At 68.2% G+C, this 11,859-nt stretch overlaps 1 protein-coding gene across 2 annotated transcripts; it reads right to left on the bottom strand.

Moving 5' to 3' along the window:
• Nucleotides 1-1,004: 1,004 nt before the first annotated feature.
• RSPO4 (R-spondin 4) lies at nt 1,005-9,852 on the bottom strand. 2 transcript variants are annotated; one of them, XM_075517067.1, is made up of 6 exons: nt 9,606-9,852; nt 8,757-8,835; nt 5,078-5,266; nt 4,606-4,749; nt 4,323-4,508; nt 1,005-1,197 (listed from the first exon to the last, which is right to left on the bottom strand). In XM_075517067.1, exons 2-6 carry the CDS (start codon nt 8,833-8,835, stop codon nt 1,124-1,126), a joined length of 672 nt encoding a protein of 223 aa, XP_075373182.1. In that variant the 5' UTR covers nt 9,606-9,852; the 3' UTR covers nt 1,005-1,123. The 2 variants fall into 2 exon arrangements, with proteins under 2 accessions (XP_075373182.1, XP_075373181.1); XM_075517066.1 differs by lacking the exon at nt 9,606-9,852 and having other exon boundaries at nt 8,757-9,057.
• Between the last annotated feature and the right edge of the window lie 2,007 nt (nt 9,853-11,859).

Here is an 11,859-nt window from a genome sequence, read left to right as displayed (position 1 = left end):
ACCCCGGGAAACCCCCAAATACAGAGCTGCCCGCAGCTGGGGCAGCAATTTGAGCGAAACACGTTAAATACGTTGATACAGCCTTCCGCGCCTCACGGGCGAACACCGTTTTATTTCTGCCGGCGACACGAGCGTGGCAGCCAGCTCGGCGGGATGGACCGGCACGGCCGGGCTCAGCGCCTTCGGGTGGTGCCCCAGGGGATGGCTGGGAGGGGGCTGCGGTGGGTGCTCCCAGCGCGTCCCGGCCGGGGGATGCGGGAGGCAGCAGCACCCCCTGCCCGGGCTCGCTCCGGCAGCTGCGGTTGCCTGGCGTGCGCCCCTGTTCCGGATCGAACGTGGCCGCGGGCACCCCAAATTCCGGCGCCTACATCCAGCTGGGGCTGGGCTCACAGCCCGAGGACGGCAGGATTTGGCCCACGGTCGTGCCGTGGGGATGCTGAGCACCGGGCTGGCGTGGTCCCCAGCAGGGTTCCCGCCCTGGGGATCCCGCTGCCGTCCGAGCCCGAGGATGGCAGGATTTGGCCCACGGTTGTGCCGCTGGGGATGCTGAGCACCAGGCTGGGCTGCCGTGAGCGACGGCACGGTCCCCGGCGGGGTCCCGACCCTGGGGGCCCTGCCGCCCTCCGTGCCGGTGGCTGAGGATGGGGGACCCTGTCCGGCACCCGGAGCAGCTCGGGGGCGCGCTGTGCACCCCAGCGCCCCTGTGCAGTCGGGACCCCGCGGGGACGGGGCATCTCCCAGGCCTGGGGGACGGTACACAGGTTCATCATCTTCATCAGCGGGGTCCAGTCCCACTGAGGACCAACCCCCTCCCACCCGGCTGGAGCAAGGGAAGGGACCGAGCAGGCCGGGGGAGAGGGAGAAACAGAAAAATAAAGGAGCCACCCCCTCCCCGAGCCCCAGGGCGTTGCTTTGGACGCTGCAAATTAGATTTTCTGAAAAGGAAATGTTTTACAGGCCATAAATTGTCTCAAAAGAAAATGGGAGGGGGGGGAGAAAATTGTGCAATTTTTTTGTGGATGGAAAAACAGGGGCGACGCGTCCGGGGCAGCGTGGTGGGAGACGGTTGGGAGCTCTCCCGACCGGCTCCCACCGCGCTGCCCCAGCTCCCGTGCCTGTGCCGCTAGGTACCCGCTTGCGGTTCTGTCTTCGGCTTCTTCTGTCGCTTTTTGCCTTTATTTTTGGGTTCGGTTTTCTCTGGAACAGAAAAAGGAGGAGAAAAGGAGGGCTCGCTCACCAGCCAGGCAGCAGGATCCAGCCCGAGCCCCATCCACGGCACGCGGATCCTGCGTCCTGCCCCGGGTGTTAGCACAGGATTCCTGATTTGGGGGACCCCAGAGCCCCCCTCCAGGTCACCAAACAGCAGCATGGGTCTGCGGGGGGTCCGGCTGCGCCGGCGGCACGGGCAGAGGGACACCGATGCGTTGTCCCCCCGGCTCCCGTGGCCAGACCCTAAATCCTGATCCCCCCAAAATCTCCAGGAATGGGCTGGGGCCAGCTCAACCGAACCGGGGGGGCTGCCCGGAGAGACCCCAGCTTCTCTCTGAGCAGGGACTGGGGATGTCGGAGCAGGATGGCAGCTGCACCAACGCCCCGAATCGATGCCGTGGCCGTGCCCGGCTCTGCCGCGGTGCAGGGCTGTGCCTCCCCTCCGGAGGAGAGGATGCGTAGGTGCTAACGATCTCCCCGGGGACGCCCTCCCCGCGCCGATGCTCCCTGTCCAGGTTGCACGACCCCCGCGCTGGCGGAGCCCGGCTGCGTCCTGGTAAGGCCGACCCGCTGCCAGGGCCTCGGTGCTGCGTGGTCGGGCGGTTGGGACCCAGACTTCTGCGCACCCCGAGGAGCCGCCCTAAGCACCCTGCGGCTCCCAGCTCAGCCGGCCGAGGGGTGGGTGCCGAGACACCCAACAGGGATGCGGCGTAAGCCCTGCCGTGCCGCGGGCTGCCGTGGGAAGGGGAGCCCGTGCCGGCAGCGGGACGGCTGCCCCAAAACCCGGCAGCTTCCTCTCCGCTCCTACTCCTGCGCTCACCACGCGCTCTCCCGACACCGTGACACAGAGGGGTCCGGGGCCCCTCTCCCCGCGCAGCCCCCGCGTGAGGGGCACGAGGACCGCAACCGGCCGGCGCCGCCTGCGCCAGCGCTGCTGTGGCCGATCTTTTCCGAGGGCTCCGGCTCTTTTCCTGCCCGGCTCTGTTTTTCGGCTCTGATCTCCCAGACAGTTGCCACCCACAAAGGAGAGGGCACAGCACGAACGCCAAGCGTCTGGAGAGCGCGGCAGGCACACAAGGCAGATTTACAGCAGCGTGAGGGGTTTTGTGCCCCGGCCAAGCGCAGATGCTTCTCCCTTCCAGCTGCCTGAGGATGGCTCAGAAGTGGTGGCACAAATCTCTCATCACACGGTCAGGTCCCGCTGCCTTCCCCGGCTCGCCCGGGCTGGGGGTGTCTCGGCCGCATCAAGTGAACTCGCCGTCCTCCTCCGGCATCTGGATCCCATAACCCAGCACTTGGCCGGGTGGGCAGGAGCCTGGGAGCGAGGGCAGATGCACGCTCTGCCGCGGCGGGGACGCTGAGCAGCCGGCCCGGGAGCCGGCAGCCGAGCCGGGCTGCCCGACACAGAGGGGCTGCCCTCTCCTGCCCGCCCGGCCGGGGCAGCAAGCAGCGGGGGCTGCTCGTGGGGCGCTGAAGGGATTTGCCTCTGCCTTCTCGGAGCCGGACTCGGCTCTGGAGCTGATCCCAGCTGGCAGCCTCCAGCGAGGAGCCCTGCCGTTCCCTGAGCCCATCCCCGTGGCCTCAGGGCTCGCTGAGGAGCGGGTGCCCGGGCAGAGCCGGGAGGCTGAGCGCTTCGCCGGGATGCCGTTGCCTTCTCAGTCACCCTACGAGATGGGGCACCTCCAAAGTGTCGGCACCGTGGTCCTGGCCGCCAGGACCCGCTGCGTGCCAGGCAGGGCTGGGCGCGGGCACGGTGCCGTGGGACACCGTGCTCCGGAGCAGCCTGTTCTCCCACGCCGAACTTGCCACATCAAACTGTCACCAGCTCTCCGGGTCCACAGCCGGCACAGCCCGGCAGGGAGGGGAACGGCCCTGAAATCGATGCCACCTGGAGCCCCAAAGCTGTGAGTCGGGGCCCGGGTTGGGAGGGAAATCAGCTCCTCCGTGCTGTCAGCAGGAAAATATTATTCATGATCGATGGTGCTGAGATGAAGTCGCTCTCCGGGCTCCACGGCCCCAGCCCCAGCACGCACGCCTTCTGTTATTGCTCCCCTTTCTCCATCTTTTTTCTCTTCCCCTCCTCGCAGGTCTTTCCTCTGCCGCCCTCGGCCCCCGCCGTGCTGGCAGCGCCGGCCGGTGCGTCCCACGGCACGCAGCGATCCCACAGCTCCGAACTGCAAACCTCTGCGCCGCGGGGTCAGGCCCTACAGATTGGTATCTCATGCAATCCCCCGTTCTGCCAGTTAGTAAGCGGAGATTTATTAGAACAGCTTCGGTCCAGCCGGTTGCATCCAAAAATGACATCAGCCACCTCCTGGTTCCCATCGCCAGCCACGCGCCCGCGCCGCCCGGCCGGACCCTGTGCCAGGTCTGGGTGCTGCGAGAGGCGGCGGGGAGCCCCGCGCCGGGGAGCCCCACGCCGGGGGACGCGGTGCTGCCACGGTGGGAGAAGGCGCAGGACCAGGGACAAACATCTGGCCGGGCGAGCCACGGAGGAGGACCCTGCCCTGGGGGTCTCTCCCAAAGCTTTGGCCATCAGAAATCCCCCGGCTGATGCCCTCCAGCTCCACGAGTGCTGACGGCATTTTGGGGGCTCGGAGGTTTTTGCAGGAATCTCCCTCGCGGGTCTCAACCTTCGTGATTCACAAGTGGGAGGCAGAAAGCCCCGGCCGTGCCTTTCCCTCCGCGAGCGCGGCAGGACGGCAGCTGGAGCTCGGCAGCCTCGTCCCGCTGCGGTGGCTCACGCCAGCGCCCGTCCCAGCCCGGCGGTGGAAGGGGACGCCGGCCGGTCCCAGGCGGTCTCAGGGGCTGCCGGGTGGGAGCAGCCGGCCTGGCGCGCTGCCCGCGGGGGTCCCCGCCAGCCCCGCAGCCGGTGCCGGTGCCAGCCCCGGAGCTGCTCAGCACATGTGCCTGAGACGGCGGCTTTCTCCGGAACCGCGCAGTTACAGCCACCGGCCTCAAAATGCTTGGGAGATGACAGCCGGGCTCGCCGGCCGCTGCCGGACTGCTGCCACCGCCACCGCCCCCCTCCCGCCGCGCGCCTTGGGGCTCTCTTTGGGGGGACACGAAGCCACCCCGAGGGTCGAGGGACGGCAGGCGGGTGCGGCGCTCACCTCCCGGGCAGTGCTTCCTCATGCGGCACTTCCTCGTCTCCTGCAGCGCGGGGCAGGCAGCCCCCTCCTCCCGTGCGGCCCCCAGCACCTCCCGGACCCGCGTCTCCACGCCCCACTTGCAGCCGCAGGTCTGGCCCTCATGGGTGCAGGCGCTCCACTTGCTCCAGGGCCCCGGCTCGCACGTCTCTGCGGGGGACAGGGGTGCAGGGGAGGGGGGACGGTGACCATGCAGCACGGGGCACGTCCTCAGGGACCACGGGAGCGGGGCGCGGGTGCCGCTTACCTTGGCACTCACGGGTGCCGGGCTGCGCCGTGGTGCTGGGGGGGCACTGCCGAAAGCACTGGCCCTTGTGCAAGTAAAACTTGTCTTTGCACTTCATGCAGAAGTCTCTGCTGAAGCAGCTCTCGCAGCTGGGCGACCTGCACTCTGCCGGGAAGGAGGGCTCATCAGCCGGGCGAACCCGAGGGCTGGCGCTCGGCAAGCCCGGAGCCAGCGGCCCCGGTACCCGCTGGGGACCCAAAGCCCTTTGCAAACCTGCTGGGTCTGGGCTGCAGCTCTGGGCAAGGGGAAAGGGGAGGAAGCCCCCACGGCCCGGCTGCCCCCGGCTCTCACCGCTGCCGCCGGCTCTGTGCCGCCGGGGACGCTGCGGGAAACGCAGCCGTCACCCTTCCCACGGCGCCGGGACCCGCGGGGCGGTGAGCGGGGACGGGGGCGCTGGGAGGAGCGGGGGGGCCCCGGCTGGCACGGGACGTACTTGTGCATCTGTTGACCTCCAGACCCCGCACACCGAAGTAGCCGGGGGGGCAGGTGTGGACGCACATCCCGTACTGGCGGATGCCGTCCCTCCAGATGAGCAGGAAGAGCCGCTGGTGGCAGGTGATGCAGCCGTTGTCCTCCGAGCACAGGACGCAGCCCGTGCAGTTCTCCAGTAGGCCGGCGCTCGCTGCGGGGACGAACGACGGAGAGGGGCTGCGGCACGGCCGTGGCACACACGCACGGCACGGCCGAGGCTCCGGGGAGGGTCCCGGCCCCGTGGCAGCCCCTCTCCGACCCGCGGAGGTGACAGCACTGTCCCATCTCCCTGCAGATGCCTCCCCACCTTCCCTCCGCTCCCCAGATCCCCCCCTCTCCCCGGGCTGGCAGCTCGGGGCCGTGCAGAGCCATTGCTCCCCGCCGCACTCGGCTCGGGCACCGCAGCCTCCATCGCCCCAAGGCCCAGGGCTGAGGGTTCGCCCCGCGCCCGGCTCGCGCCCTGAGCCCCGTCCCTGCACCGGCCGTGCCCGTCCCTAACGCGAGCGAAGCACCCTAACGCGAGCTAAGCGACGGCTCGGTCAGCGGGTAGAAACACGCTCTGACCTGGATTAATTAGTTGATGCCTGTTAAGTGTCAGGGGACAAAGAGCATTTTGGAAACGCTCGAAAGGAGCCGAGATAAGGATCCGCCTGGTTGCTCAAGAGCCTCCGCTGCCTCCCCGGCTGCCTTTGCAGTGCTCCTGACCTGGGTGACGGTGGCCAGCCCCGAGGCGGGCTCTGCTCGCAGGGACGAGGACAGGGTGCCAGCCCCCATCAGCCTGCAGCCGCCAGCGGGGCCCACGGAGACCCCGCCGCCCGCTGCTCCTCCCCGAGCTGGCCCCCTGCGCCCAGAGAAACGCACCCGGAGAGACGCTCCTGGCACGGGGGCACTTCGGGAGCTGCGTAGCTGAGCCCCGAGCACTGCGGGCTACCCGTGCCTGGTGTCTTTTTGCACCTCCAGGCTGGCTCGGCATCTCCGTAAGGGGCCACCAAGCGCCTGCGCGGAGGTGGCCGATGCCTCTGCTGTGCCCGGCCGCGTTGGGAAGCGTTTGCTTGGCCCCGGCACCGCAGGCACCGGGCGCTCCTGAGCGAAGGCTGACGTTGTGCAGTGGCGACAGTGCCAGCAGCGCTGGTGCTGCGTGCTCAGGGCCCCGCGCTCCGTCTGCCAGCGGTTCTTAGAGCATGAAGACGGTTTTTCGCATGTAGCAAAGGCCTAAGGGGGCAGCAGCCCTGGAGAGAGCGGGGCCCAGCGCCTGCGGCTGGGACAGGCGGGGGCTGATGCGGACCCCCAGCTCCGAGCCCTGGCAGGCGCCGGCCCCGGAGCAGCTCCAGTCCCCACAGAGCCGAGCGGGCGAGGGCGAGCCGAGCGACGCGGCGCTGCCCGGCACGGACGCAGGTTTCAGCCCCGGGAGCGATCCCTGGCACCGATGCTCTCTGACTCCCGGGAGCCGACAGCAGAAGGGCCCCGCAGCTGCGGCGGCCGGGGCAGAGGGGCTGGCGGGCAGCAGAGGTCGGTGCTGCAGAAGCCGGGGGAGATGCTGGCAGACGATGCCCCGCAGCCCCGTGCGCTGGTCCCCGGCACAGCTTGCCCTGGTGCGAGCCGGTCCCCGGTGCAGCGGTGCCATGTAGCCGTCCCCAAGCTGGCTCGTCCCGGTCCCCTCGCCGGGGCGCAGGGGTTTGGATGGCAGCGCGGTGCGGCGCGGCCGGGAGGCTTTGTTAGGGCTGTGTCTGCTGGGAGCACGCTAACGAAGCACCTTGGATCCATTAAGTTGTTATGGTCTCCGTTACATATTTACCAAACACTGACAACATTTGTGTTCCTGGCTGCAGCTGGAGCGGCTTCCCTGGAGACCCAGGGATTTACGAGCCTCTTTCCCTTCCCTAATTCTTTTTGATGATTATTTTTTCTTTTTTGCCGCTCTCCCTCCAACCCCCATCTGGGGCAGGGAAGGTGGGGAGCCCTGCCCAGGCTCTGGGGCCTCATTCCCGTCACTGGCTTTAAAAATAGCCCCATGGTGCGGAGCTGGGGGAAGGCTCGGCCGGCCGGGTCCTGCTCCTCCGCCCCACGAGCCTCGGGGATGCCGGCACGGCAGGGCTGCCGGCACGCGCCTCTGCTGCCGGGAGCAATGCTGGGGAGCTGCTACAGAGCCAGTGGAGGGCTGTGCCGCACAACGGGACGTGCCTCACACCGAAACTGTGAACCCGGGGAAATCAGGGAGACCTGGTGGGTTCCCGTCCCCCTGCCCGGCAGCGATCGCAGACCCGGGGTGCAGGGCTGAGCTGAGACGGGGGGCACACGGGATCCCGGGGTGCCCGGGGGGGGTTCTCCCCGCCTGGGCTGTGCCAGACGTCAGTGTGGCATCGTCCATCGCTGCTCCCTGCAAGCCCAGAGCTGGGGGCTCTGTGGGCACCGGGAAGCTCCTGGGCTGCCCAGACCATCCCTCCGCGGCGGCGTGGCACAGCCGTAGGCAGCTCCCGGCAGCAGCGGGGCGGCTGTGGGGTGCGGCAGCATCCCTCTTGGCTCCCGGCCCCTGGAGACCTCGCCGGCCCTTCTGCGCTGGTTATACAGGGAGAGACAACACGTGTTCAAGGCAGGGAGCCGAGACCAGAGCCCCGGGTGCTGCCAGGACCCGAGGCCCCCGTGCATCCCGTAGCATCGGGCCGCTCGGCATCGAGCGCTGGCGGCCGGGGCGCTGGCCCTGCGGCACCCCGAGCCCCTCTCGGTGCCAGGCCGTTTCCGACCAGAGGACTTTCAGCTGCCAGCATGGCCACCCGCAAAATCATACGTGCCCGCTGACTCCGCACATCTTTAACATGCAACGGCCGCAGGGAAAGCTGTCCAGGCTCCAGCCCCGGCCCCGAGAGCCCCGGTCCTGCCAGGTCCTGTCCCTACCCCGGCACACGCTGGTTCCAAACCCGACCTGCTCCTGGCGCAGAGCTGAGCGTCAGCCCTGGCCCCGCTCCCCACGGCCGGGTGGCACTGCCCGGCACCGCCTGGCAAGGGGACACGAGCCGGTGCCCAATGGAGGGGTGCACGTACCTCGGCACAGCCCCGGCGCTGCCCTGCCCTGTGCCCAAGCTGGGCTGGTGCCTCTGCTCGGGGAAGGACAGGGCAGGGGCACAGTCAGTGCCCGAAGTGGCTCTGAGCACCCTTCCGGGAGGTTTTACTCCCCACGCGCGTAATGCCTTAGGCAGAGCAGGGAAATATTGGAAAATCAGCCCGTTCGGCACTATCCCCACTGTGCCCGGCTCTCCTGGGCTTTGCAAAGCTGGTCCCCATGCCAGCCAGCGTCCCCCTGTCCCCTGCCAGCCCCAAGGGCAGGGCCGGCATGGGGCAGGCAGCGCCATGGGGCTGGGCATTGCCTTCTCCACGCACCTACGCTGAGCCGGCCCCGTGCCACGCACCCAGAGGGGAACGCAGCTGGTGTCCAACAGGGCCCGAGGGACCGGGCGGGGAGGACGCCGGTTCCCCGTCCCTTCCAGCCCTGGGCGCAGATCAGCCCCGTTTCACACCTCCTGCCCGTTCCGCACAGGCAGCGCCGGTGGCTCCGGCACTGGCAGGGGAGGCAGGGGCCAGCAGCCCCACGTCCCCGAGCCGCCCTGCGGTACCTGAACGGGACGAGCCGGCCGCGCGTACCGTACCTTGCTTCTTCCATCGGTTCTGCGTGAGCATTTCCATGGAGCTGATGAATAACAGCAACATGAATATTATCCACAGCATCTGGGCAGGAGTAATTTTGGGCAAGGAAGAAATCAAATCATCCAAGCGGCTGGTGGGCTCGTCTCCTGCCAGAGCCAGCCGAGGGGCGGTGGGAGGGAGCAGAGCGGCTCTGGGCTCACACCATCCCACCCCGGCGCTGCCGCAGGCACGCAGCCGTGCTTTAAGGTGGCATGAGCCGGCGAGCCCCGGGGAGGCAGGGGCTGTCAGGCCAGGGGAGCGCTCATGGTGGTGGCGAAGTGCCGGCTGCTCCGGGGAGCTCTGCCTTTATAGCCGGTGCCAGCCCCCTCTCCTCACCCCCCCCTTCAAAATAATAATAATAAAAAAAAAAAAAAAAAAATCCCCCAGCAGCAACAAAGCGACGAGCAAACAAATTGGCTGGAGTCCCCCTGGGCCGGAGCGCTCCAGCCGCCACCTCGGCTGGGAACCGTCCCACTGTCCCGCCGCGGTCCGACTGTCCCGCTGCCATCCCAGCGCCGGGGTCACGGCGAAGCCCCCTGCGATTTGGGGGGGGTGGGGGGTGGAGCTAGGAGGGTGACGCTGCCTGCGCCAGCCCCCCCCCCCCCCCCCCCCCGGGCTCAGACCCCCGCTCCTGGCCCCGGCAGGCCTGGGGGGGCCGGCGGCAGCCCCCGGGCAGGGCTGAGCCCCCCGGCAGGCCAGCCGCCTGGGAGCTGGGGTGGGTCTCCGGCAGCTCCAGCGGCGGCTGCGGATCTGCCCTCGCTGTCCCCAGGATTTGCAGCTGACTCCGATTTTCCGAGCGCCTCGTAACTCACCTCCCTCCGAGCTGCGGGAGCTGCGCCGAGCAGAGCCGAGCCGAGCCGAGCCGAGCCGAGCCGTGCCGCCCGGAGCTGAGCTGAGCCCGGCTGAGCCGCGCTGAGCCAAGGCGAGCTGTGCCGTGCCACGCTAAGCCGAGCCGCGCTGAGCCAAGCTCAGCCGAGCCGAGCTGAGCTGCACTGAGCCGTTCCCGGCTCCCACGTGGCCGCCCACACCCCTCGCCCCATGCAGTGCTCCCCAAAACGCACCCCGGGGGCTCGCGGTGGGCCCGGAGCGGGGTGCAGGACCGCAGGAGGAAGGGGCTCGGCCGCGAAACCTCGCTCGCAGGTGCCCGCAGGTGAGCCACGGGTGCCAGCGCCGCGGGTCCCCGTCCTGGGAGCTCCGTGTGCTCGCCCCGTCCTGCTGACGCGTGCCGGCCCCGTGCCGGGAGCCGTGCCCTGGAGCAGCCTGGTGACCTCCCCGACCAGGGCCGCTGGCCACCGGCCACCAGCGACAGCCCCGATAACAGCCCACAGCAGCGCACCCGCCCCTGGCATAAGCAAGTGCAAACCAGCACGTTATGCCCCTCTCCCCCCCTGGAGAGGGCAGGGAGGGAGCTTCTTGGGCACACAGGACCCCCCTGAGCGCCCCCGGGACAGATGCTGACCCCCCTGCCTGTCCCACACCCCAGCTGGCTGCGGGGCACAGGGAAATAAAAGGGCCAAGAATTGGCTCCCATCTTTTTGGGGAAAACTCAGCGTTTCTGGGGCTGTGCTCAGGTGGCTCTGCCAGCACGCTGCGTCCCCGCTCGCTCCACGGAGAGGTTTGGGTTTGGATCTCGATGGACCTCGGTCCTGGCGGCTTCCAGTCGACTAAGGGAGAGTTTCCGTCTGCTTCGCCCTTGCAGGGTGCACTGGTTTTACTGGGATTCGCTCCTGCAGGCCAGGCTGAGGCCGGCCAGAGCAGGCTCATTCCCACCCGGGATGCTCTGGGTCTGCTTTACCTGGGAGGGACAAATGGGTTGGGGGACGGCCGAGCACCAGCAAACTCGTTGCACCGGGGAGGGCCACCCGCGGGGCTGCGCTGGATGCGTCCATCGGTGTCCTGGGGCGTCCGACCGTGCCCAGGGAAAGCGCATCGGTGTGACTCTCCTCTCCACCCCCACGAATGTCTCCCTCCGGCTCCCCCTCTCCCCCCCGGCCTCCCTGAATGTCTCTCCCGGCCGCTCCCCTCCGGCACCGCGGCATTTCATTCCCGAAGAGTTAATGATTCCGACAACGAAGGAGCCGTTTGAGACCCCTTGGGCCTCGCCATAGGAAACCAGGAGTAGGACCGGTCGGGATCGCTTTAGGTTTTTTTCTAATGCCAATATGAAATAAATTGAAAAATTACCCATAAAATGCAGGTTTTCAGCACCCGGCTCAGCCTGACTTTCCATTAACAACCAAGCCCGCAACACGGCCTCCCCATCGCGGATCTGCACGGGCTGGGGGGGCCGTGTGGGCACGGGCACGGTGGCACCGTCTCGGCACGGGAGCTGAGAAAAATATAGATATGGGAATGGCGGTGGAGATACTTGAGTATCTCCGAAGCACGGCTGCGGGCGGCTGCACCGGTGCTCGCGGGCGCTGCTGGTGATGGATGGCCACGGCCACGGGTGCCCGGCTGGGCTGGCACCCCGGCAGGGCTCACGGCCCCGCGGCAGGGCCAGCCCCGCTCCCCGGGAGCTGATTGGGAATTTTTATTGTCTGGACCTGGAAGGAAAACGCTGTGCAAGGGCCAGGGAAGCTCCTCGTCCCCAGTCGTGCTCTCTGGCTGCTGGCACGAGCCAGCGGATGTCGGAGCGAGCCCGGCCAGGGTGAGCCCCCTCGCAGGAGGAGCGCGCCAATTAGGTGGCTCTCATTAGCGCTGGGTCCTTGGGGACAGCACACAGCAATTTGCTCAGCTCATCGCTGGGCTGCGAAACAGCACGGAGGCTTTGCCAAGGCCGGCAGAGCTGCCGGCCCCAGGTCCCTGCCGGTGGGTGCCGGGTGTCCCCGAGAGAGCAGAGAAATCCTCTCATTTGCCTTAATTTGGCTATTTACCGCGATTTTCAGAGGAGTAGGGGTGGGAAATTGCGGTGGGAAGGGGTGACGTGCTGTCCGCTGGTTAGTTAGGTGCCCGTTAACCCTCTGTTGTGCCTGAAAGCGTTTCGGGGGGCTGCGGGGGGCGGGGAGCGCGGCTGGCGGTGCTGGGGCGGCAACCGCGGTGACTCACGGGCGATGCCGGGGAGAA

The sequence above is a fragment of the Mycteria americana genome, chromosome 14 (assembly GCF_035582795.1).
Source record: "Mycteria americana isolate JAX WOST 10 ecotype Jacksonville Zoo and Gardens chromosome 14, USCA_MyAme_1.0, whole genome shotgun sequence".
Classification (NCBI taxonomy): Eukaryota; Metazoa; Chordata; class Aves; order Ciconiiformes; family Ciconiidae; genus Mycteria; species Mycteria americana.
The sequence above is the reverse complement of the archived record's forward strand: the minus strand, read 5'-3'. Positions and strand labels throughout refer to the sequence as shown.

Coding starts and splice junctions, on each gene's coding strand:
- RSPO4 (XM_075517067.1), bottom strand. CDS start 8,835: ATGCTGTGGATAATATTCATGTTGCTGTTATTCATCAGCTCCATGGAA. Junction 5,267..8,756: donor GAACCGATGGAAGAAGCAAG/GTACGGTACGCG, acceptor TCGTCCCCGCAG/CGAGCGCCGGCCTACTGGAG. Junction 4,509..4,605: donor CGGCACCCGTGAGTGCCAAG/GTAAGCGGCACC, acceptor TGTCCCCCGCAG/AGACGTGCGAGCCGGGGCCC.